Source organism: Phacochoerus africanus, chromosome 14, assembly GCF_016906955.1.
Source record: "Phacochoerus africanus isolate WHEZ1 chromosome 14, ROS_Pafr_v1, whole genome shotgun sequence".
Classification (NCBI taxonomy): domain Eukaryota; kingdom Metazoa; phylum Chordata; class Mammalia; order Artiodactyla; family Suidae; genus Phacochoerus; species Phacochoerus africanus.
In genome coordinates, this window is record NC_062557.1 from 58,940,461 (window position 1) to 58,967,369 (window position 26,909).

Consider the following 26,909-nt stretch of genomic DNA (forward strand, 5'->3'; position numbering starts at 1 on the left):
CAAAGGCTGGACTTGTACTTTAGGTATTGTTTCCCTTTGTTTCCCAGAATCGCTCCGGCGCCCTTATTTGGAAGTCTTCCTTTCTGGCCTGCAACTGGAAAAACAGAACAGTCCTCCAGAAACTCAAAACCCTTTCCAGTCCGGCCTCTCCGAGGCACGGCGGGGAATCGGGTGCCTCTTCTAAACGCAGGCACAGCTCAGGCCCTCGTCTCACCAACGTGGAAACCCGCCAGGGTCGAAAAGGAGAAACGAACCTCCAGGGCCTGCCAACACTTTCACGTCCCCAGCCGGCACCGAGAGGGGAGGCAGGCTGCTTCCTTCACGGGGTCCGTGTGTCATCGGGCTCGCCAGGAGGTGCACACGCAGAGTCTAGATGGCTCGAGTCGGGCGAGGACAGCCTCGTGGGGGAGCGGGGAGCGGAATTCCCAGGGAGCCTCCCTCAGACCCCTCCTTCCCTCCGGCTCATCTCCCCCAGACCCCCCACGCCCAGCCACCTGGAACCTCTCCTCCCGGCCTGGCGGCCTGGCCCTCCTCAGTCTTCTCGTGGGAAGAGGCCAAGGTTCTCTGCTTCTCACAAACCCCAGCCCAGCCCAGCCCAGCCCAGCCCAGCCCAGCCCAGCCACAGGCGGACTCTCCCCCGGGGGGGAGGCTGGCGGGAAGCGGAGGCTGAGGAGTAGCTTGAAGGGGAAGTTTATCCCCCAAACGGAGGCACTTCTGAGGGTGAAAACAGCAGGACTAGCAAGCAAACAACTGGCAAGGGGTGCTAACGGGGACGTGTGGACCTGCGGTCAGCCTGTAGCGGGCTGGGCTGTGAGGTCCGCTGAGGGGCGCATCAGGCAAAGGGCAAGGACGGGGGGCTGAGGGTCACGGGACACCGAGGACACCAGGAGTGGCACGGACGACACAGGTGTGCGGGGGCGTCCTGCTTAAGGCTCGCCTGAACAGCCGCCTGGGGTGTGTCGTCACTAACTGGGAACAGGACGAGCTCTCCAGAGATGCTGCAAACTCTGCCCCACACTCGCACTTCTTCCCGGTTCGGAGAAGCGCCTCTGGCTTAGACACATCTGCTGTCCAGGTGTACGGGGCCAGACCAGCGGCAGCAGACGCTGCCCGGGGGTGGGAGGAGGACCAGAATGCTGACCAGCATGTGAGCCCATGGGTCAGGGCTGGTGACAGAACTGACGCTGACACTGACGGTCTGAGCCAACAAAAGGGGGCGGGTGGTAACGTTTTCAGGACGATTTTGTATTGCAATGGCTGGCAGGAAGCTCTGGAGACCAGAAAGCATTAGAAAGAAGAGATCGTTTCAATACAGAGATTTTGTTAAATTGGAGTCACTGCTCCAATGACTGTCACGGCTTCATTTGCTTTCTTTCTTTTTAGGGCCGCACCTGCAGCATATGCAAGTTCCCGGGCGGCTAGGGGTCCAATCGGAGCTGCAGCGGAGGCCTACGCCACAGCCACAGCAACACTGAGCCACATCTGTGACCTGGGAGGCAATACCAGATCCTTAACCCACTGAGTGAGGCCAGAGATCAAACCCGCATCCTCACAGATACTAGTTGGATGCCTTTTCTTTTTCTTTCTTTTTTTTTTTTTTTTTTTAGGACCACACCTGTAGCATGTGGAAGTTCCCAGGCTAGGGGTCAAATCAGAGCTGTAGCTGCCAGCCTACGATCCAGCCACAGCAATGCCAGATCCTTAACCCACTGGGCGAGGCCAGGGATTGAACCCGCATCCTCATGGATAGGGTTCATAACCCAGTGAGCCTCAACGGGAACACCCCTAGTCAGGTTCTTAACCTGCTGAGCCACAGTGGGAACTCCAACTGCTGCATTTTCACTCTTTTTTCTTCTTCTTTTTTTTTGTCTTTTTTGCTATTTCTTGGGCCGCTCCCGTGGCATACGGAGGTTCCCAGGCTAGGGGTCAAATCGGAGCTGTAGCCACCAGCCTACGCCAGAGCCACAGCAACGCAGGATCCAAGCCGCGTCTGCAACCTACACCACAGCTCACGGCAACGCCGGATCGTTAACCCACTGAGCAAGGGCAGGGACCGAACCCGCAACCTCATGGTTCCTAGTCGGATTCGTTAGCCACTGCGTCACGACAGGAACTCCTCACTCTTTTTTCTTAATCGCCTACAATTACTGATGGACAATCCCTACCACGGAATACAGGACAAAAGCAGAGAGACACAGAAGATCAGGATGTCAGGGAAATTGTGAGAGCCATACACAAACAAAACACAGCGGCACCCCCGCAACACAACACACTGTTAACCTGCAGAAAGACCCTGTTGCACCACAGCTCTGGTCCAGGCTGCAAACAGAGCTCCATGTGACCCTGCAGCAACGTGCTCAGACCGAAGAGAGGGCAGAAGAGACCAAAATAAGGTTGGAAAGAGATAATTTTCATAATGGTGCTACGGGCACTATGAATAGGCCCTTTGTTGATCTGTTTGTAAATCAGAAGAGAAGCTTAGACTGCTGATAATTCAACTTTCCAATTTTTTTTCTTTTAATTTGGCTGCTGGTGCTAGAGAAAAAGGCAGCACCAATTAGAGGAGGGAGATGAATTCTTTGGCAGATAAAACAAGAGGGGATTTTCAAGGGCCCTGGAGGTGGGTGGCACTGGTTCTTTGCTGGATAGAGTTTCAGGTCAAAACTTAGGACTTTCCAGGTTTGTCATAACCCCTATCGTAACTCCCACCCGCAATTAGGCTTCATTTGGAATCAGTGCTGGAAACGAGGGAGCACAGAGAGCGGCGGCAGCGGCGGGAAGACTCACTTGCCTGGAGAAACAGAGCAAGGGTCGGAAGAAAGGGGCAGAGGCAGCGGGACGCAGGTAGGAGAGGACTGACCGACAGAGGAAGCTAGGACTCGGGGGCGGGGGGTCTCTGGGACAGGCGGGACCAGGACAACAGTGGGCAAGGGCCCTGTGCCAGCCCCCCGGGGGTCGCCCCGGCCCAGGGCATCAGGCTATCTCTGCAGTGGCCTGGAAGGCGGAAAAACTCTTTCCATGAGACCAGCTTCTCCCTGGATTCCATAACACAAAATGCTTTTTCAAGCCTCGATGTTAAGTATCTGGCCCACCACACTCATTCTGAAACATCAAACCTACTTTCTGCTGAGAATTCAAAAATGCCCTGGTAATGCAAGGGGCAGCTGCCATCAGCCCCTCAAAACCCTGCTCTGTGCTGGGGCCTCTGCGCGGGCCGGGGGGACGACGAGTAAGACGGACACAGGCTCCCAAGGGGTTCCCACTGAGCTGGCGGGGCGCCGGCCGCCGGTCAAGGTCTGCGGGAAGGGGGCCGCCGGGGCCGCGCCGGCGGGTGGCCGGGAAAGGACATCCTGTGAAGGGCGACGGCAGGCGAGGCGCAGGCGAGGCCGCGTGAGCCAGGAGGGGGGGCCGGGGGGCGGCCCGGGGAGCGCCTTGTCGGGGGACCTTGCAAACCACCCCCCCCCCGCCCCGCCCCGGTGCCCGTGCTGCTTCTGACTTGGCCGACGGCTGGGCCCGGGGACCGCAGCCGCGGGAACACCTGAAGGACAACAGGATGCAAGAGCCCCGGACTCATGGTCAGCAACACACGCGGGCGTCACTCTCCACGGCTGAACTCCCCGCCTCCGCCATCCCCAAAGCGTGTCTCTCGGAAAGTTTAAGTGCAAGGTCACAGGCTGCTCGAGGCAGAAGCGACCCTGCACACACTGGCGACGAGGGCAATGAGAGAACATCAACCGACAATTCACCTTCCCTGCTAAGAACTTTTTTCCAAAAGGAGGACTAAGAAAAATCTGATTTAAAATTTCATGAGAAGGTCCCATCGTGGCTCAGTGTTAACGAACCCAGCTAGCATCCATGAGGACGAAGGTTCGCTCCCTCGCCTCGCTCAGGGGGTTAAGGCTCTGGCGTTGCTGTGAGCTGTGGTGTAGGTCGCAGATGCGGCTCGGATCTGGCGCGGCTGTGGCTGTGGCTGTGGCTGTGGCCGGCAGCTGTTGCTCCAATTGGACCCCTAGCCTGGGAACCTCCATATGCCACGGGTGTGGCCCTAAAAAGACAAAAACACACACCAAAAAACCAAATAAAATATCACGAGGTGCATATTTTCAAACCAAGCCGATCCTGAGGCCTAAAAAGAAAAATCATCACCTCAAGAGCTATTCTACAAAGTCCAGCAACGGTTTCTGACCTTGGAACCCGTAATTCCTCCGTGCGCCAGGACATCCGTGTCGTGATCCCGGGCGTCCAGCTCTGGGATGTGAGCTCAGGGCGCATATACCAAGAGGATGAAACTCCCCTGGCTTTATCGACTCTGCTCACATCGTGAATGTGGCCCCCCACACACACTTTTTTTTGGCTGCACCCAGACATGTGGAAGCTCCCAGGCCAGGGACGGAACCCAGGCCACCGCAGCGACAACGTCAGATCCTTAACCCGCTTTGCCACCAGGGAACTCCGTGACCTTTTCATAAAGCCTTGTTTCTGGTTTTCACTAACTGAAAGTGCGCTACTGCTCTGTATACACCCCCACACACACACACAGGTGCAGGCACGAATATGCACATTCACACACACACACACACACACACACGAACACACACGCGTGTCTGTGCTGGTTACCTTGTTGCAGTCTCACTAGTTCCAACAGTTCTTCAGTCGGCCCTCCTGGCTATGCTGAGAGGAGAATTATAGCCTCTATAAATAAAGCTAATTTTGTCTCATTTTTAAGAAACATTCTTTAAAAATCTGACTGCTTCGGCTGGTCTCTCTGAAAACAATGTCCTCCAAGGCACCGCCGCTTGGTCCCTGACCTCTGCAGGAAGGCTTTTAGTTTCCGGTTAAGCACGGTGTGTGTGCAGCTTTCAGGCCATTTTATTTATTATCTTAGGAAAGAATCCATTCATTCCTAGTAAATGTTTATGAGGTAGCTGTTAAGTGTTATTAAATGCACTACTGACATACAGTAAGACGAAAATTTTTTCTCTTTAAGTTAACGATGTTGTAAATTCTATGTATATGATAGTATTATCGCCTTCTTGGAATAAACTCCATCGTTTTTCTTAAGCAGTGGTGTACTGTTTTTAAAAGGCATTGCTGGAGTAAATGTGGCTTATGTCTCACTTAGCACGTGCACACCTATAGTAGTGAGTCCTCTGGCTTTCCTTTCAGCTCTACCTCCAAAAGTCTTTGGTATTAGGAGTGGCATTAAAACTGTTAGCTTCCACTAAAATAAACTGAAAATGTTTTCCATCTTTTATGTACCCTCAAGTATTTTTCAAGTTTCTATTGTTTGAGCATCACCTGCACAATTTTGGCTATATTTGCATTTACCGGTCCTATTTTATATTTAATACCTTTCTGTATAAACTTAATATTGACTCACTTTTTTAATCAAGCTTGTCCTAAGCAACATAGATTCAATGAACGAGTTCTAATTAACACATTTTAATTTAACTTTTAAAATAAGAAACAGGGAGTTCCCGTCGTGGCGCAGTGGTTAACGAATCCGACTAGGAACCATGAGGTTGCGGGTTCGGTCCCTGCCCTTGCTCAGTGGGTTAAGGATCCGGCGTTGCCGTGAGCTGTGGTGTAGGTTGCAGACGTGGCTCGGATCCCGCGTTGCTGTGGCTCTGGCGTAGGCCGGTGGCTACAGCTCCGATTCAACCCCTAGCCTGGGAACCTCCATATGCGCGGGAGCGGCCCAAGAAATGGCAAAAAGACCAAAAAAAAAAAAATAATAATAATAATAAAAAAATAAAATAAGAAACAGCCATCAGTCTATACCTTAAACCACTACCCTCTGTACCCTCTGCAATACAGTAATCCTCGGGAAGAGAGGCGCTGGACAACGTGAACCCGCACAGAAACCCTACTTTTCTGAAGACCTTCATCTAGAACCACCTGGGTTCAGGACTCCTTCTGGAGATTTTTCTCAAGTTACATTGTGACGTATTCCAAGATTACGTTTCTACCCAAGTGTTTACTGCTTCGTGAATTCAAGAGTTTCATTTTCCTAGAAAATTTCAATTTCATCAAAAATGTCTATTTTTTATTCTATTTTTTAAAAAATCTCCACATCTCTGAGAATATACATTCTTCCACTGCTAATTTGGGCTGTTTGTGTTTTCCTTTTTTCTTAGTCTAACTACAGTTTTATCTACCTCATTGTATTAACAGGGAAGCTATTAGATTTTTTCCGTCTTTTTTTTCTTTTTTGTACATTCATATATTCATTCAACAAATATTTACCAAGTGCCAATCATGTGTCAGGAAACGTGCCAGGTGCTGAGGATAAGAAGGCTTCATAATCGGCTTCGTTAGTTTCTGCCCTCTTTATTTTCTTATGTTTTTGCGTTGTAGGGCTGCACCTGAGGCATATGGAGGTTCCCGGGCTAGGGGTCGAATCGGAGCTACAGCCACCCGCCTACAGCCACGGGGACAGCAACACGGGACCAGAGCTGAATCTTCCACCCACACCACAGGTCACAGCAGTGCCGGACCCTTCACTCACTGAGTGAGGCCAGGGATAGAACCTGCAACCTCATGAATACTAGTCGGGTTCTTTTTTTTTTTTTGCCATTTCTTGGGCCGCTCCTGCAGCATATGGAGGTTCCCGGGCCAGGGGTCGAATCGGAGCTGTAGCTGCCAGCCTACGCCAGAGCCACAGCAACGCAGGATCCGAGCCGCGTCTGTAACCTACACCACAGCTCACGGCAACGCCGGAACCTTGACCCACTGAGCAAGGGCAGGGTTCAAACCCGCCACCTCATGGTTCCTAGTCAGATTCGTTAACCACTGCGCCACGACGGGAACTCCACTAGTCGGGTTCTTAACCCGCTGAGCCACAACAGGAACTCCTCTGCCTTCTTTAAAAATCCCCTCCTGTTTTCCCAGATTTATTTTGTTGTTTATTTTCCAGTTTCCTGTGTATAGCACCTAATTCATTTATGACAGCAAAAGTCTTCAGAGGAATGAATTTACTTACTCTTTGTAACTTTACGAAGTATTTCATAACTATCTTTCTAAATGATCTATAACTGAAAACGTTCCTATTTCGGTCAAAATATCCAAGTGGTTTTTTAGGTGTTACTGACATATACCATTACACAAGGTTCAGGCAGGGAACAGAATGCTGTGCTATGCGGGGCGCGGTGGTCACAGGAAGTCTGCTTACTGGCCGGTCCCCAACCAGGCACAGAGTGATGCACTTTCCCAGCAGCTCTCAAATACACAACACGTACTATTGACCATGGGCACCACGCGGCACCCAAACGGACTACATTTTAAAAATTTCAATTTTATTGCACTAATGATCACACAGGGGCCAGTGACATTTCCCCTAAGAGACGAATGAGGTTTTCTTTCTGCTCTAGAACAGACCAATGTTTTAACCATTCCACGAACAATCTGGAAGAACCATCTAAGACACAGTGTTGAATGCCCTCATGCTCCATCTGAGTTTTTCTAGGCATGTCTCATACAACAGCACTTGCTTCGCGGCTTCCACTGTTGTGCTAGTGTACGGCATTTCTTTCTTCTCGAATTGCACTTTTTTTTTTTGGTCTTTTTGTCTTTTCTAGGGCCGCTCCTGCAGCAAACGGAGGGTTCCCAGGCTGGGGGTCTAATCGGAGCTGTAGCCACCGGCCTACGCCAGAGCCACAGCAACGCGGGATCCGAACCACGTCTGCAACCTACACCAAAGCTCACGGCAACGTCAGTTCCTTAACCCACTGAGCCAAGCCAGGGATGGAACCGAAACCTCATGGTTCCTAGTCGGATTCATTAACCACCGAGCCACAATGGGAATTCCTTGCATTGCACTTGTATCAGTGTTGACGGTCCTGTCTGATTAAGGTTCTTTTGTGTGTAGGGGGGGGTGTCTTTAACTGATACTATTGGTTCAGCAGCCAGTTGTAAAGTCAGACAAAGCCACGGAGATAGTCACAATTAAATTATATTTTGCTTTACAATCAAGAAAGACACCGCCTTACCCGACAGAAAGTGCAGGAAAGCAGGTAGCCTCTATCAAGTCAAAGGCCTTCTGAGTCAGAGGGGAAACTATTTACATATTTGAACTGCCAAAGAAGTGCAAACTCTACTCAAGTGATAAGGCGCCTGGAACAGAGGTCTCGGTCTCCTACCGGGAGCCACAAGGAATAAATAAAACATAATTTGAATTTGAATCTAAGGCACAAGGATATGACCGCTTCCTGCATCAAGCTGCAAAGACAGTGTCACAGAGACACTACCAAGACTTCTGAACCTCGAACACTATACCCCGGCAAAGCATCAGTAAGGCAGAAGGCGAAACAGAGAGAGCCTCAGAGAGTGGACCGTGCCTGGACCATCGTGGCATGTGCTCCAACCACAGCAAGAGGTGCTCCAGGACCTCATCCCTGCCCACAGTCTCTGTTGCTTAAGAAACCTCAGCAGGCTGAGAAGGCAACCCCAAAGTTACATGGGATAAAAATCCCAATACTGTTTATTATCTGGACGATAACACTTGGGTAAACATTTTAAATTTGAGAACGGTTTAGAATCAAGCAGAGAAATAGTGAAAATAATGAAGCAAGTAGTAATAGTATTATGGATTAAGAAATACCTGCACTTTGGAATTACGTGTTTAATGTTCCAGAGAACTGGACCCACCAAGGGTTATAGAGCGGCCTCGTGGTTCCGATTTAAAATGTGTAACTGGAATGTGTACAATGCGTAAATGAGTTCCCTGGTGGCCTAGTGGGTAAGGATCTGGTGTTGTCACTGCTGTGGCGTGGATTCAATCCCTGGCCCAGGAACCTCTACATGCCTCAGGCACAGACAGAAAAAAAAAAAAAAGAATAAAATGTGTAATTGAAAGTGTGCATCTAGGAGTTCCCATCGTGGCTCAGTGATTAATGAATCCGACTAGGAACCATGAGGTTGCAGGTTTGACCCCTGGCCTCACTCAGTGGGTTAAGAATCCAGCATTGCTGTGGCTGTGGTGTTGGCCGGCAGCTGTAGCTCCGATTGGACCCCTAGCCTGGGAACCTCCATATGCCCCAGATGCGGCCCTAAAAAGACAAACAAACAAACAAAAAGAATCACTAGTTTTTAAGAATAATTATTAAATTTTTAAAACTTTTAAAAACTAGACTTGTTTGTCAGTCAGACTTTAACAGGAACCTAAATATATTAAACAAATTCCATTGTTTAATAAATATTGGTTAATAAATATTAATCAAAGATTCCCTTAAATAGTGATTATTAAATTTTTCCTAATTTAAAATAACAAGATGCTAAACTTGAAAGTTTTCTTCCCAAATAGTTTTTTTTTTTTTGGCTGTGCCCATGGTATGTGGAAGTTCCTGGGCCAGGGATTAAACCCGCACCACAGCAGTGACCCAAGCCACAGCAGTGACAATGCCGGATCCTTAACCTGCTGAGCCACAAGGGAACTCCTTGAACTAGTTTATTATTCACAACTTTAATTCTCGTAATTTTAAAAATCAAAGTAACATCTGAGTAAGCTTTTCTACAGCATATATATTTTGTTTTCTGCTTTAATCTAGAAAAAGAGGATCTTTTTTTAAGTGAGTTTAACCCATCACAGATGTATTTGAGTCTCATTTTTTTTTACTATGTGTTATAACTGATCTTTTTAATCCTAAAAGGCTGCATTTTTCCAAAGTATGTCTCTATGGACACTAGTTCCACTTTGAAATTCTTCCACAGAACAAAATACATCTGAGAAAAATGCTGTATTATCTTCTTTGTGAATATTGTAAAGACTTATGGATCCTTGAAATCTAAAACTAAGGACAACAGAAGCCAATAACTCATCTGCTCAAGCCCTCCAACCAAAGCTACTCCCCTCCGCCTTAACTCCACACCCCAAACTGCTATGAATAAGATGATACAGAGCATAACAAACACTTTTGGAAACAGAAAATACATTTGATGAAATTTTAAAAATCAAGAGGAAAACTGGAAGAGAAAGGTGGACCTAGAGATGAGAGCATACATCAAAGTTCAGCAACAGAGGACCACAGGAGATGCTCCCGCCAAAGCCAAGGAAAGGCACGAAAGAGAAACAGGATTCAAGAAGCCGTGGGCTCACCCAGGGCAACAGGACCAGAGGGCCACCACGTCCAAACCGCACACCGAGTCGCAAGGCCAGGAAGAGCAACAACGACCCTCCCGAGGCACTTTCTAGGACAGGTCAGCCTGTTCTCACCCTTCAGGTGTTTCAACCTATGAATGAGCACAACACCCCAAAGATGGAGATTAGACCACTACCCCTTTTCTAGGGTGAAATCACTTGCCCAAAGTCTCCCAGTGACTGAAGTGGGATCTGAATATGCAGTCTGGCTCCAGAGCCCAGGCTCTTAACCCTTGGGCCCCCTGTCTTTAAGAAGAAAATGACTTCTCTGCAACGACCTGTCGAATCAAGACGGCTAGGAGAGGAAAAGCATGCTAAGGTAACTACTTGCGTTTTTAGGGCCTCACTTGCACCTGCGACGTAAGGAGGTTTCCCACACTAGGGGTCCAATCCGAGCTGCAGCTGCTGTCCAACACCACAGCAACGCAGGATCTAAGCAGCGTCTGTGACCTACACCACACCCCACAGCCACAGAAACACAGGATCCAAGCCTCGTCTGGGACCTACACTGCAGCTTGTGGCAGCACCAAATCCTTAACCCACTGAACAAGGCCAGGGATCGAACCCACCTTCTCGTGGATACTGTCAGGTGCTTAATCTGCTGAGCCACAAGAGAACTCCAAGATAATTTTATTTATTCATTTGTTTATTTATTTAGTCTTTTTAGGGCTGCTCCCATGGCATATGGAGGTTCCCAGACTAGGGGTCCAATCAGAGCTGCAGCTGCCCGGCCGCCACCACAGCCACAGCAACGCAGGATCCGAGCCGCATCTTCGACCTACACCACAGCTCACAGTAACCCCAGATCCCTAACCCACTGAGCGAGGCCAGGGATCAAACCCACAACCTCATGGAAACTAGTCGGATCCGTTTCCGCTGAGCCAGGACGGGAACTCCCAAGATAATTTTAAAAATAAGTAACAACAGTACTTTCCAGTCTCCTGACATCTTCTGTTTTCCTGCTGGCACAGATCACAAGCTGATGACAGACGCTCACATTTCTCTTCTACACCTAAAAGCACCACCTGGTTTTCCGGTGAGTAATAGAGAAGCGACCCTATAGTTTAAATGCTGATTGGTTTTCAATTTTTAGAACCAACCTATGAACATGCACAGAAGATTTAACAGTACGGATGAGGAAACAGAGCATTCTAACCACTGAAAGTAGACCATGAATAGGTCTGCTTGGAGCGTGCGAGTGGAAAAGATAGATGAAATTTAGGGACAGCATATGCCCATTTACCTAGTAAAGAACTTGTTCAGAGCGGCTTGGTCAAAAAGCACACGTGGTAAATGATAAAAGATTGCCCTAGAATTTTTGTCTTTTGACTGAAAGTTTCTGTTTTTAACATTTGACCACGCCCACACCACGCGGAAACTCCCTGGCCTAGCAGGACAACACCAGGTCCTTAACCACTAGGCCACCAGGGAACTCCTGAATGAAAATGTCACACAGCAAAGTCAGAATTTTACAGACGTTTACAACGACATACCCACAGCTTTTTTCCACCACTAACACTTGACTAACAACAGACTTAGAAAACTTAAGTATGACTGCAGGAATGGGGAGGAGAGGACTCTAATATTAAAAGTGTGCTTAATTGCTCACTTTCGGTGAGGGTTATCAGACAGCCTTGAAAGCTAATACACCAGGAAATATTAGAGGAACAGCATACTGTGCAGAATTATAGACATAACTACCATTTTTTTGAAATGCATCCAAAAAAAATACAAGGAGCTCCCGCTGTGGCTCAGCAGTTAACAAACCCGACTAGCATCCATGAGGATGGGGGTTCAATTCCTGGCCTCACTCAGTGAGTTAAGGATCGGGTGTTGCCATGAGCTGCAGTGTAGGTGGCAGACGTGGCTCAGGTCCCTCGTTGCTGTGGCTGTGGTGTAGGCCCTCGGCTACAGCTCTGATTGGACCCCTAGCCTGGGAACCTCCATACACGGTGGGGGTGGCCCTAAAAAGCAAAAATAAAATAAGGGAGACTAATGGGTGGATAGCGGGATGAAGAGAAGGATGAAGCAAATGTAGTGAAATGGTCACTTCGGAGTCCACGTGGGGGGCCAACGGCTGCTAACCGTGTGATCTTTCCACTTTTCTGAGGACAGCTTCCTAAGAAGAGGCCGCCACAGACCAGACTGAGAGCGGATGCCCCCGGCCTCTGCTCGACACTCGAAGACACGCATCCCAGCGCTCAGCACCCATGGGGCTGGTGGACTGTGGCAGAGGAGCTGGCCCCTCCGGGCACACTGAGACCTCCCCACCCGCCGAGCCAGCGCTGATGACCGAAGCCCGGGCCTCCCCGACGGCCCCCAAGTCACGGGGCCAGGATGCCAGGGAGAAATCAGCTTTTACGGTCGAAGGGGCTGTTTTGGAATCGTCTCTAACCACAGTTGGCACCAACTGCAGCGAATACAGACATTCCCTGAGGGAGGGAGGGCGGAAGCGTTTCCTTTTGTTTCCTAACAGCTGTAGGCACTGTTTAAACATATTTGTGCAAATTTAAAGCAAAGAGTCAGCAGGTAGCAGCCAGCAGGGCGAAGAGGCAGAGCCTTCTGAGCATCTTCCAACGCCTCCTTCAGCGCACTGGGCACCTCCGTGTGAACATAAACTGGCACCCCTCCCTCTGGGTTGATCCAGCCTCCCCTGAGTGCACTCATTTCTTTCCTCCCAGATGCCCGTGAACAGTGCACAACCTGCACAACGGCCCAGCAGCCCCCTCTGGCCACGCAGGCGCTGACGACCTGGAAACGGAAGGTCCGTTAACTGAGAGCCGCAGGAAGTGAGCGATGCGCCCTCCTGTTCTGATCCCAGCTGCCCTCATTCACGCAAACCGTCATGCCTTCGACGTGATCCACTTCTCCTGTTCATCCTGTGATACCAAAGACGTCACAATGACTCAACTCGGAGGATCGCAGACCCCACAAGGAGGACTCTTGCTGCCAAGGCAGCCCAGGCCAAGGCTAGAAAAGCAGCAGCAGCTGAGGACCTGCCTTCGGCCCCGGGCCTGCCCCTGGAGGTGGGTGGGGTAGGGTAGGGGTTTGGGCTGGGCTGTTCCCTCATTTGCCCTTTGGCAGCCCTGCCCTGTCCCAGCAACGGAGGCCCCGAGGGGTCAGCCATGAGGTGTGCCGCCTGGATCTCTATTCGAGAAAGAACTTGGCGTTCAGCTGCAAGGACGGCGGTTAGCTGACACCTCCAGCTGTTCGTGCCACCAGACTCAGCCTGGCTCTTGAGCTGAAGGCACACTTCTCCTAGGCAGCCTCCGGGAAGAGTGCCCGGGCGAGGGGACTTGGGGCCAGCCCTCTCTGCCCAACCTGGGACTGCTCCACTGCGCACTCCGCTCTGGGGCTCCCTGGGTGGTTGGCCAGGGCTTGGTCACCGGCACGGCTCTCTGCCCACACCTGCTGCTTCCTCCTTCTCCCGGCAGGGGTGCGGGGTCTGCGTCCCGGTCCCAAGGTTTCCCACCCAATTCTGCTCCCACCCCTTCTGTCTCCCTCAGGTGGTACCTCTAGTAACCCTCTTTCATTCCCAATTCTGTATCAGTGTCTGCGCCTCAGAGGACAAAAGTGACACAACGCAGGAACCGCGTAAGACCAGCCCTGGGTGTGACTCTGCCTCGTCCACCCTCCCCGTCCCCCTCCCCTCGACCACTCCGCTCTGGGCCTTGCTCTGACGACCCGCTCAGGCACTTGTTCTGATTCTAGCCCAGGGCACAAGTGCCGGGGGAGGCCCCACGCACAGTAAAGCAGATGGAGGCTGCATTAATCTTTAACAAAACTCTCTTCCGGGATCTCACTGGCACAGTCGGCAGCATTTCATCACAGCCCCGAGATCACCTAGAGTTAAACACACGCTCTCCGCCAACCACGGCCTAGCGTCATACTCTTCCCTGCACAGCAGCAGCTTTCCCCACAGCAAATCCAACTGAGTTCCCACCCTGAAAAACAGTCAAATAAGTCACTGGCATAGAGTGTCCTTTTCATGTCCTCGCCATTAGAGCACTTTGAAAAGCAAGGTCACTCAGAAACTAGAACACAAGCACCCAAATTGCTCTTAAAACTACCAAGACGGGCAGTTTCCCTTTTGACACTAAGGAAATAATACACAATGGTTTTCAAGATACCTGGGCAGGTGCGTACTAATGAAAGGTGTTTTTAAAATGCTACATAGCCTTTGCCTAATAGTTTATCACAGAGCTGTTTATGGCAAAGGCATTAATTTGCAAATATTGGCTATTTTGCCCAAAGAAGTTTTGGCTGCATGCTGTGTAACTCAGTCACCCCCAGGTGATCCACGCAGTACCCCCACCTCTAGAGTTTTTCTTCCCCATCTCCCAATGCAGCGAAGTGTTCCACCCTGGTGGTTGTATCCGCCCAGGGTCACACCTCTGCCCAGCCTCAAGGACATGGCCTGGCCCTGCTTGGCCTCCCTGCTGCAGTGAGTGAAGAGCGACAGACCGAGGCGGGGAGACCCAAGTCCAGGCTACGGCACTGTCCCCAAGGAGAGGGATAAGGCGCCTGGACAAGTCGCTCCGCCTCTCAGGGCTTCAACTTCCTTCTTCAAACTCAACTTTAAAAGGGGCTCACTGTGTTCCCGGCATGTCTCAGTGGTTAACCAACCCAACTAGAATCCATGAGGTGGAGGATTCAATCCCTGGCCTTGCTCAATGCGTTAAGGATCCGGCATTGCATTGAGCTGTGGTGTAGCTCGCAGAGTGGCTCGGATCTGGCGTTGCTGTGGCTCTGGTGTAGGCCGACGGTTACAGCTCTGATTGGACCCCTAGCCTGGGAACCTCCATATGCTGCGGGTGCCGCCCTAAAAAGACAAAAAAAAAAAAATCAGAGTCCTGACTCTGTCACTGAAACACACACCTGTCACCTGCCAGCCCAGGACTCCAGTCCTAGGTCGACCATCCCTCTCCAACTGACCAAGATGCAATTTCTGAGACGAAACGAAATCCCATTTGCCCCTGACAGTGCAGATATGCTCTGCTTTGCTTTTAAAATCAACCCCGCGGTCACCAGCCTCTAACTCTGTGCAGGAGGCCAGGAGGACCAACCAAGAGATGAAAACCAGAAGCCAGCTGCTCTCCAGCAAGCTCGCTCCGTCTCGGAGTAAATGAAAATTTGATAAGCCAGGGAGTGTGCGGTGTCCCAGAAAAAGCACTGGCTATTTTTGAGTAAGAAACAGAGTCTAGCCCCGGGTCTGAGGATGAGTAACCGATCTGCTGACGGGCCGCCACCTTCCACGGGACTCTGGTAAGTGTGGGACGCGCACAAGGACAATGCCCTCAAAGTCCGCACGAACCGCCGGCCCGCGCGCACGGCGACGGGAGGACGACCCCGGCGCCCGCGGCCCCGCCCCGCCCCCGCCCGCGGCCCGGGCTCCAGGTGAGCCGGCGGCGCTTCCCGGTGGCGGCGCGGGCACAGGTGAGTTCACCGCCCCCGCGGCGCATTCCAGAGGCGGGGCTCCCCGCCCGGGAACTTCGCCTTCCGCGGCCCCCGGCGCCCGCGGGCAGCGCGGCCCGGCCCGAGGCGGTGGGGGAAGGGCGCCCGGCGGGGAGGGGGCGCGGCGACCCCCGCCCGCCGCACCGACCTGCTTCGGGGTCCTCGGGCCGCCCCGAGTGGTTGCCCATGCTCGCCGGCCTCCGGCAGCGGCCGGCCGGCCGCCTCGGACGGCGTGTCCACCGCGCGGCAGCTCCCGCCGGCTCGGGCTGGCGAGGCGGCTGCGTCCGGCGGGTCCGCTCCAGTCAAAGAAAGGGCCGGCGCCTCCGGTCCCCGCGGCCGCCGGCCGCTCCGCTCACGCTCATCTGCATGCGGCCCGCCCCTCATCTGCATGCGGCCCGCCCACCCCGACACCGGCGGCCCTCCCGACGCGGCCCGCTCCCCTTATCTGCATGCGGCCCGCCCACCTCATCTGCATATCGCTCTAGCTTTCGGGTGGGGGGGCGGGGGCGGGGCGCGGCCACTGCCCGACTTCCGGCCCCTAGGGGCGGTCGCCGAGAACTGCAGCTGGACACTGCAGGCTGGAAAAACCCCACTGCGGGGAGGCTGAGGCCAAGTGTCACAAGAAAGGCTCGGTCTCGCGCGTGAGAAATCAGACCTTCGGGAAAACCTGGGGATGGCGCAGGACAGGCGCTTCGGAAGTATTTTTTGGTACTTAGTACGTCTTTGAATGACCGAGCAGAGGAAGAGACCGCCCCTCCTTTCGAGGCGGAGGTGGTGAAGAAGACGCTTTAACAAAGACTTCATTCTCCCAGGTGAATGCTGCCACCCGTGATAAAAATGCACGCCAGTCACAAGTAGAAACTGCTATCAGGAATGACTTAGGGAAATTACCCTGAACGACGTTCACAGCTGGCCGGACGGAGAAGACGCCCGGACCTCACTAAATCTTGCAGTGGAAGGTCTTTACTGGGGAAATAAATCCGTGAGCGGGACGGCTGCTCCACCCCTGCATCACCTGAACACGGGTCCCTGCTCAGCTCTCCTTCAGCATTTAGGTCACTGCTGGTCACTCTCAGCAACTCACAGCAGTTCATTCCCTTGGCATCCAGGACATCCCACTCCCTGAGTTTTCTGCCGTCGCCCGGGTGCTCGTCTCCGTCCCCTTCACTGCCAGCATCTCTAGACTCCGAGTGCCCAATACCCAGTCACCTCTCTCCAACTCAGCTGTCACCTGTCTCACTTGCTCATCGAGTCCCGCCTGTGTATCTTCAGCCTGGCACTGCATTCTGAACTCCAGGCTCACCTGTCCAACTGCCTTTCTGACACCTCCCGTTGATGTCCGAAGAGGCATCTTCAGGCTACCGGGAACAAAACCACATTCTAGATTTCTCCCACCGCTCCTAGGCACCATCTCCACCGATGGAATATGTCAGGATGCACGTGCTAAGGCCACCACATCCCAGCACCTCCGCCCGCTTCCATGGCCACCACCCGGACCAGCCAACGGTCGTCTCCCGCCAGCGTCTCTGCAACTGCCTCCTGACCCGTCTCCCTGCCCCTGCCCCCACCCCTTTACATAAGAGAGTGATGCTTCTGAAACCCAGGTCACGGGGGGTCCTGTCATGGCACAGTGGAAACGAATCTAAGTAGTATCGATGAGGATGCAGGTTCGATCCCTGGCCTCGCTCAGTGTGTTTGGGATCTGGTGTTGCCCTGATGAGGGCAAAGATGAGGCTCGGATCCCGCGTTTTGTGGCTGTGGGGGAGGCTGGCAGCTGTAGCTCCAATTCGACCCCTAGCCGGGAACTTCCTGATGCCGCAGGTACAGCCCTCAAAAGCAAAAAATTAAATAAAATAAAAATTAAAAAAAAATAAAGATCAGGTCAGGAGTTTCCTGGTGACCTAACAGATGAAGGATGTGGTGTTGTCACTGATGCAGCTCATGTTGGATCCCTGGCTTGGCAACTTCTGCAGGTCAAGGGCGAGGCCAAAACAAAACAAAACAAACAAGGTCAAATCACGTCACAGCTCCAGTTAGACCGCTCCAATGGCCTTCCGTCTCACTCGGAGGAAAAGCCAAGCCCTTACAATGGCCCCCTCCGCCAGTGGGCAAGCCTTCCCCTCCCTCACCGGCCTCGATACAGTGGCCTCCTCACTGTTCCTCAGATAAGCCACGTTGCTCCCACCCAAGGGAGCTTTGCACCTGCTGTTCCCTCCCTGCCTGAAAAGCCTTTCCCCTCATTCCTATGTCGCACAGACCTCTCACTTCCTAAGTCTCTGGTCAAATGTCACTCTGTCTATTAAGAGGAGCTTCTCTTGTCAGACCACACTAACCAGAGCCCTCAGCACGCAGTCCCCTCTGCTGACCTTTGGGATACTTCCCGCCCTCTAGTCAACCACACAGAGACGTGTCTCCTGGTTACTGCCTCTCCTGGAACAGGACGAGATCCGGGAAGGATGCTTGAGCTCATAGGCTGTACTGTACCACCTCTTGCACGTTCCTTCTTCTGGTAGTAGTTTCATGAGTTAGTTTCTCCAACAAAACTAGTTTGTCCACAGGAGTCATGGTTCTATTTCTGTAACCTACGAAACCTGGCACAACACAGAGCACACAGAAGCACATCTACTAAGAAAAGGAAGTTGCATGGGGTGATTTTAGAAGAGAAATGCACATAAGACCAAGTTCGACACACCGCCCTTTGTCTTTTTCCCAGGGGTCAAATTGGAGCTGCAGCTGCCCGCCTACACCACAACCACAGCAACACCAGATCCAAGCCGCATCTGTGACCTACGCCACAGCTCACAGCAATGCTGGATCCTTAACCCACTGAGCAAGGGCAGGGATCAAGCCTGCGTCCTCATGGATACTAGTCGGGTTTGTTACTGCTGAGCCACGACAGGAACTCCCACCCCCACCCCACCTTAAAAGTGAGGAATAAGCACAGAACAGCTGGTTGACTTCCCAAGATACTTTTGAACCCATCAACAAAGGGTGAGTTTGTGACAAAACTTCAGTTTACAGCATAGTTACATACTTATCCCATGAGTCATCGTATTAATCCCAGAAAATGTTATGCAATTAACGGGTGTCTCTTCCAGAAAATCGGACAAGTACGATACCACCCCAAGATACATCCTGGACAGCCATGACGCTCAGTTACGACGTAAACTATCCAGTCAGGTCCCTGCGCGTGTTTCATCCCCTTCACAGTGTTCTGACCGTGCCTCTCTTGTCTCTGCTGTCACTCAGCCTTTCCTTCTCACACCAGTCAATCAGCAACAGCACCAGCTCCCGTGATGCTCTCAGTTTCCTGCCACCCTAAGCCCTCCTCCACTCGGCTCGTCGAGCGTGCAACTCCCACCGTCACACCTCTGCTTACAAAGCTCCCCATGACGCCCTTCTGCCTTTAGGACAAGCTCCCAGTTCTTCATACCCGCAATCTTGAACCCCACCTCTGCCCCTGTTACCCCAGCCTCAGCTTTCAAAAGGACACCCACGCTTTATCTCTCAGCGACTCGAAGCCAGTTTGGTGTCCTCAACACCCCTCCCGTCTTGGGCGTCCGTGCTTTCATATCTGCTGAATTCCCTCTGATCTGATACTCTTCTGTAACCTGGCCGCCTGCAAATGGCTCTTCGTTCTTCTCAATTCTTGGCCAGGCATCACTTTCTCTGACAGGGCTGCCTGCCCCAGCCGGAATCAAATACTGCCTTATGGTGCTTCTGTCCCTTGTTAATGCTTGTATTTCCCACAAAAACCATGTTATTTAAACTATTCTTCTTTAGAAGACTGTGGAACTCTGAGTGGCAGTAATGCTGTCTTAGTCACTTTTGCACCCACAGCTAAAAGACACTGAAGTAAATTATATATTTACTTCCTCTATAATACACCTAAAACCAAACTTCCCAAAATAGTTCTGTGATGGTCAGTTGAAATTCCGAAGGATTCTTTGCTCTCCAGAGAAATGCTGTGTTACTGACATGAAAAGGCTAAACAGATCAAAAACATCGAGTCTGCCCCAATAATTATAACTTTAACAAAATTCGAATTAAACTTGAACTTGATGTGTTTATTCCAAAAGTCACCTGGAGGAATACGGGCATTGGAAAGCCTAAGAAAATTTGGAAGAGGAAGAATAATGAAGGGAGATTTGCCTTATTAGGATCAAATACATGTCATAGAATTACATAAGAAGAACAAATGTGATTGCGACACAATGGAAATTCCCCCCAAACAGATTTAAAACAATTTAATATAGGAGTTCCCTCCGTGACACAGTGGGTTAAGAATCCGACAATAGCGGGTTGGGTCACTGCAGAGGCGTGGGTTCGATTCCCCGGCCCAGTGCAGTGGGTTAAAGGATCTGGTGCTGCCACAGCAGTGGCTTGCTTTTAAATTCCTGGCCCGGGAACTTCCATATGCCTCAGGTGCAGCCATGAAGTGAAAAAAAAAATTTAATCTAAAGTAGCCCTTTGAGTTAAGTGAGAGCCGTCATTTACTCTTTCTGCCAAAAATAAATTCCAGTTTGATAGAAACTGAAGGGTAACACAGGAAAATATCGAAGTCCTAGAAGTAAGCATCCCATGGGTGAATATTTTTAGACTATACGTCTTTTTTTTACTGTTGAACATTTCATTCTGAACCGTCGCAGGTGTATAGGAAAGTGTGATGTGGCAAAAGTACCACAGTGACCAGCTTCTATATCCATCCCCCACACTTTGGCCCAACTGCACACGTCACCACGTTGGCTTTTTGTCTCATCCCCTCTCCAGGTTCCTCTGCACCGCAGGCTGTTGCTGACGGCACACGACTCGTCCCTTCCCCCGCACGGGCTTCCAGCACCGTCTCCCAACGCGCTCGCCCGCGACCCCATCATCACACGACAGAGAATACGATTTTCAAAATATCGTAAGGTATACAGTCCCTATTAAAAGTTCCCCAAGCGTCTCCAAAATGTCTTCTTTCAAAGACTCAGGATGCCGTCGATGTTAAATACTGTTTGAGGAAGACACATCCTGAGAACAGCCCTGATCAGCAATGGTTTTAGCTGCGGACAGAGGCTGCCTGACAACAGCAGGCAGAAATTTAATGCCCTCCTGCTGGTTATGCCCGAGGGCAGGGCTCACCACCTCAAGTCCCAGCCATCACCGAGGAAAACAGGTCTTCTAAAGAGAGCTCTGAACGCAGGCCTGGGAGAAGTCAGGCTGTGGGGATCACACCAGCGGGGCAAACGACAGCCGCCCGCCCCATGCCAGGTGCACAGGGTACAATCCTAGGGGAATCGGAGCCCTTACCTGGGGGGACTGTGGGGGGAGATGATGTGCTCCACTTGGTAAGTAACCGCAAAAATATTCCAGGGGCCTCGAAAATGCCTGTGATGCTTGTTTTGAAGGAGCAACAGTGCAGAGTTCTTGTCCTGGCTCAGCGGGTTAAGACCCTGACTAGTATCTATGAGGATGTGGGTTCGATCCCTGGCCTCGCTCTGTGGGTTAGGGATCCGGCGTTGCCGTGAGCTGTGGTGTAGGTCACAGACGAGGCCCAGATCCCACGTGGCTGTGGCTGTGGCTGTGGTGTAGGCTGGCGGCGACAGCTCCGATGAGACCCCTAGCCTGGGAACTTTCATATGCCTCAAGTGCAGCCCTAAAATTAAAAAGAAAAAAAAAAAAGAGCAAGAGTGTAATTCTAAGTGGCCGTATTTACGCAACGTGTGATTTTAAAGGTAAGGGTGTAAAAGTTGATAAATCAAACATTAAAAGTATGTATTTCCTATTCCTTCTATATCGAAATGGTTATTTAAAGAAGACCAAAAAAAAAAAAAAAGGTTTTTAAGAGTCTTCATTGACTATAAGGACCCCTTGACATTCAAGCAAACAGAATAATACGTTCAAGGCACTACGTCTTCACGCTCTATTAGGTCATCCGCAATTGGTACATCTACAAGTAAATCTCCACGGGTATGTGGCAAATTACTCCAACAGCCATATCTGAAGAACAGGGTCACAGAGGAATTGCTTTTTCTATAGCAAGTATCTCTAATGCCTTAACAATAAACATATCTTACTTTTATGATCAGGACACATGAAAAGGAAAAAAATGCAGATCCTTAAACCCAGCATTCTTCTAGGAATGTGTTAAAAAAAAAAAATGACAAATCTACATCAATACCTCGATTCCAAGATAAGAATTTTTTTTTTTTTTTGCTTTTTAGGGCCGCACCTGCGACATATGGAGGTTCCCAGGCTAGGGGTCCAATTGGAGCAACAGCTGCCAGCCACAGTCACGGCCACGCCAGATCCAAGCCGCATCTGCAACCTACACCACAGCTCACGGCAACACCAGATCCTTAACCCACTGAGCAAAGCCAGGGATGGAACCCGCAACCTCATGGTTCCGAGTCGGATTCGTTTCCCCTGCGCCACAATGGGAACTCCCAAGGTAATAATTCTTAACATTTGTTGAAAAATAATTACATGCCAGGAACTCTTCTAGGTCCTGTTTATTTATTTATTGGCCACACCTGCAGCATGTGGAAGTTTCCGGGCCAGGGATCAAACCCGAGCTGCAGTTTCGACCTGCGCCACAGCTGTGGCAACACTGGATCCTTAACCTGATGTGCCACACGGGAACTTCCTGTACTGTATATATTTTAATTGATATAATTCCTTACAAAAATCCAACGAGCTAAAACTATTTTTTAACCCAAACAAAAGCTTAGGAAATGACGGAGAGGGTACCTGGCGGGAGGTTCCCCAGGGCTGAAGTGGCAGAGCCAAGATTTGAAACTGGCCTGTCGGGGGTCTCCCAGGGCAGGGCCGCTTTGGAGACTGACCAGGAGGACCGGCCGCACGTGGAGCTGTGCCCGTGGCTGTGATGCCGACGGGTGAAGGGCTACAAGGAGGAGAGAGAGCGTGTGGGGCGAAGGCCGACAGAACCAGACGCAGGCCTCGGAGAGCTTCCCCCGGGGGCGTCCGGCCAGCTGTGCCGCGCTCCTCCGCAGCGGCGCTGCCCCAGGGAAGCCTTGCTAGAGAGCGGGGCCCCTGGGTTTTACTGGGGGCTGATCGCACCCAACAAGAGTGCTCCAGACTTCCACTGGGCAGGCGGGAACTCAGCATCACCCAGGGTGTCTGCCCGGACGGTCTAAGCACAGCGACCCCCGCCGTCAGTGGGTGGGGGAAGCCATTCTCAAAGCCAAGCTCCCAGAGGCCAGCCCAGCCCCGGAGCGCAGCCGCCCAGGCTGGCAGGCGCACTTCTTTCTGCCCAGGGTCCGGGTGCCCAGGCCGCCTGTGCTCTTAACTGTCCAGCACGTCTCTTCCGTTTGTAACAGCAAAAAGCTGGGGAAAAACCTTCAGGGTTCAACACAGGGGGCCTGGTTAAATAACCTATGACCGAGCCATGCGACGGCGCCCCACGCAGCCTGCGAACAACGTGTCTCTCTGTGAAGTTATGAGAGGAATGGCACATATATTAAGAATGTAATTCTCAATTTTGTGGGTAAACAAACAAACGAAAACATCTGGAGACAAATACACAAATAAGCAGGAAAGGGTTTGGAACATTTTTTCCTAAAGGTCTGATCCAGTGGCTCTATTTGAGTTGAGGGGGTGAGATTTTTTTATGTCCTTTATGCTTTTTTTTGCCTCTCCATATGTTTTTTATTCTGCTGTAGTGCTCATGGACTGCTTTTTGCCTTTGTAACTTGAAAAATTCACTTTGAAGAAAAAATCACATGTAGTCCCTACATAATTTCACGTAAAACTGCTTATATGCTTCCGTTTCTAGGAGTCATCTTTAAATAATTATCAATCCACTACAGGTACAATTATTGAACATGTGGTCATTTCTTCCCCGCAAGACTGTTAAGGAATGAGCTTGGGAGTTCCCGTTGTGGTGCAGTGGTTAATGAATCCAACCAGGAACCATGAGGTTTTGGGTTTGATCCCTGGCCTCGCTCAGTGGGTTAAGGATCCGGCGTTGCCATGAGCTGTGGTGTAGGTTGCAGACGCGGCTCAGATCCCGCATTTCTGTGCTCTGGCGTAGGCCGGTGGCTCCAGCTCCAATTAGATCCCTAGTCTGGGAACCTCCATATGCCGCAGGAAGCGGCCCTAGAAAAGGCAAAAAAAAAAAAAAAGAATGAGCTTAATCTGAAAGCTTAATAGAAGACAGTTTGAAGTTTTGACTAAATACTGAAGACTACCATTTTTTAAAATAACATGACCTCAAAGTTTCATTTAAAATATTTATTATGAAACACTTCAAACATATACAAAAGTAGAAAGAAATACTACAATGATTCTTTATATACCTATCAACCCAGTTTCAACAACTATCAATTCACGGTCAATCTTGTTTCAAATAGCATCATCCACCTCTCCCCCAGCCTCAATTATTTTGAAGCAATCCCAGACATCCTATGTCATTAGTAAATATTTCAGTATGTGTTTCTAAAGACAAGGACTCTTTTTTTTGAAAAAAACAAAACCATAATCCCATTATCCCAACTGAAAAATTTAACAATAATTTCTTATCAAATAGCTAATCAGAGTTCATATTTCCACTTACACCAAGACTTTTTAAAAATCCTGATCCATACCACAACTTACTTATTAAAACGCCAAAAAATCCAAAACGCTAACAACATCAAATGCTGGCAAAGATGCGGTGCAACAGGAACTGTCATTCACCGCTCACAAGAATGTTTAATGGTAGAGCTACTTGGGAAAACAATTTGGCAGTTTCTTACTGAACTAAACATATCCTTACCACATAATCCATCAATCACGCTCCTTGGTATTTATCCAAATGCATTGGAAGGGCACAGCCACACAAAAGTTGGCACAGAAATGTCTACTTTATTCATCATTGGCAAAACGTGGAAGAAGCCAAGACGGTCAATAGGTGAATGGATAAACAAACTACGATGTGTCCATATCATTCAGTGTTTAAAAAGAAATTTAGAAAAAAAGAGGCTGTCAACAGATTAAGAAGACATGGTACATATATACAATGGAATATTACTCAGCCATAAAAAAGAATGAGATAATGCCATTTGCAGTAATGTGGATGGATCTAGACATGATCATACTAAATGAAGTCAGTCAGAAAGAGAAAGACAAATGCCATATGATATTGCTTATAGCTGGGATCTAAACTATGGCACAAATGAGCCTATCTACAGAACAGAAACAGACTCACAGACCTAGAGAACAGATCTGTGGTTGCCAAGGGGGGGGGGAGAGGGAGTGGGATGGAGTGGGAGTTTGGGATTAGCGGATGCAAACTATTATATATAGACTGGATAAACAACACAGACCCAGTAAATAGCACAGGGAACTACACCCCATGTCCTGTAATAAACCACAATGGAAAAGAAAATGAAAAGGAATATGTATATGTATAACTGAATCACGTTGCTGCAGAGCAGAAATTAACAGAACACTGTAAGTCAACTATACTTCAATGAAATGCTTAAAATAAAATTAAAAAACAAAAAGAAACGAGGAGTTCCCTGGTGGCTCTGGCATTGTCGCTGCTGTGGCTTGGGTTCAATCTCTGGCTGGGAACTTCTGCATGCCAAGGGTGCCTTCAAGAAAAACCTCAAACCAAACCAAAACAAACAAAAAGAAATGAAGTGCCAAGCCACAAAACGACATGGAGGGAACTTCAATGCAGACTGCAAACTGTAAAAAGCCAGTCTGAAAAGGCTGCATCCCACGTGACTGCAGCTATGTGACATTCTGGAGAAGACAAAACTACATGGATGAACGCAAGCAGTAGGGAAAGGGAGAGCGGACTCGGGGCATTTTTAAGGTGGTGAAACTATTCAGGCGACACTCCCGTGCTGCATACATGTCACTATACATGTGCCCAAACCCACAGAATGTGCACCCAACCCAAAGACGGAACCGCAGGGGAAACCATGGATTCTAGTGAATAACAAAGGAGCTCTGCTGGCTCGTCAGGTAGCACCTGTGCTCCATGAATGCAGGCGCTGAAGAACGGGGGACCCTGGGGGTGGCGGTCAGGGAACACGGGAACTTTCGATACTTTCCACTCATTTTCTGTGAACCCGAACCCTCTTTAGACAATAGTCTATTCCTTTAAAAAAAAAAAATCATGATCCAAATAGTCACCTCAGACTCAAAGGAACACCCCAAAACAGGTAGAACAGACGCTGGCGATCACCTGCCCATCCGCCGTTTCCTTTCTTGCTAAAAACCTCAGGATGACGCTGACGGAAGGGCACGCTGTTCTTAGCTCAGGAAGGCATCTTAATTCCACGGCCCAAGCCAATCGGAGTGACTGCATCGCCCTTGCAAGGGACTGGGGACATCTGGCAGGAGGGGGTGCGGGAGCTTTCTCTCCGCTGGGGAAGAGAGGGGACACACTGGAGGAGAGGGGACACACTGGAGGAGGTGCCCTCTTCTTGCCCGGGGTCTGCCCTCTCTCCTGCTGGTCCCCAGCACCGCAGCGGCCAGCCCCATTGCCGCGGCAGGGGAAGCCAGCTGGAGGGCCATGCCAACCGCTCGGGAGGGTGGACCCGAAAGACGGGAAGAACTGGCCCCCAATTACGCCACCCTCGAGTCGCCTACTCCTGGTTTCGTTACAGAACACGGTATGAACTCCCCCGGTGTCGGTGTCCAGTGAGTCAGAACGGACCTGACCTGGTGGCTACTCCTTCTCTCAAGCTCAGGGCGATTCGCGACTGGCCCCAGGATGCAGAGACAAAAAGGCAGGCGCTGGAGCTGAATCGGGCCTGCCGCTTCCAGAGCCCTGGTCTCGCCTTCTCGACCTCCCTGCCTCCAGGAGAAGCGGGGCCAGGATCTCCGAGGAGCCACTGGTTCGGGACGGAGAAAAGCAAAGAGCCTGATGTAATTTAAATACGTGCCTGCAAAGCCGCGGGAGAAGAGCTGGCAAACCCACCCCAAGGACAGAAAACACACTTTCCACCTGCAGCAGGGCTTACCTTAAACACGGGTAACGTCGCTACACGCTACACGGAGGCGGGATGGGAGCAGGATGGTCAGCAGCACGATCGACCCTTCCAGCAAAGTTCCCATTGTCTGCGCTGGTCTTGGCCGCTGACTCACGGCAACCGCGTCCAGGCCGCCCCCCCAACCCCCCGGGAAGCCACAGGGGCGCTATTATCCAGACCCACCTTCCCCGGAGCTTCGTAGGAGCACTACCCACGCACCACGGGCCTTCAGGTTCTGACCTTCACACTGTACGTGAAAGACAGGCCTAGACTGAAGAGCTACCTGCGCCCAGGTGAACGTACAGGTGAGTGTGGGCCTCCCCAGTTGGCCGCATCTAGGAGCACAGCTG

At 50.7% G+C, this 26,909-nt stretch overlaps 1 protein-coding gene across 6 annotated transcripts in view; it reads right to left on the reverse strand.

Moving 5' to 3' along the window:
- SPECC1 (sperm antigen with calponin homology and coiled-coil domains 1) overlaps window positions 1-26,909 on the reverse strand; it is a 236,919-nt gene that overhangs the window by 115,448 nt on the left and 94,562 nt on the right. Inside the window, exon 1 of one of the 6 annotated variants that reach the window (XM_047758554.1) lies at window positions 15,738-15,914. The exons of 4 other annotated variants lie outside the window; for them this stretch is intronic. In XM_047758554.1, coding sequence (XP_047614510.1) covers window positions 15,738-15,777 — 40 coding nt within the window. In that variant the 5' untranslated portion in view covers window positions 15,778-15,914. Of the gene's footprint in view, window positions 1-254; window positions 564-15,737; window positions 15,915-26,909 lie in introns of those variants that run through there. One more of the 6 variants, XM_047758553.1, reaches the window with a different exon arrangement.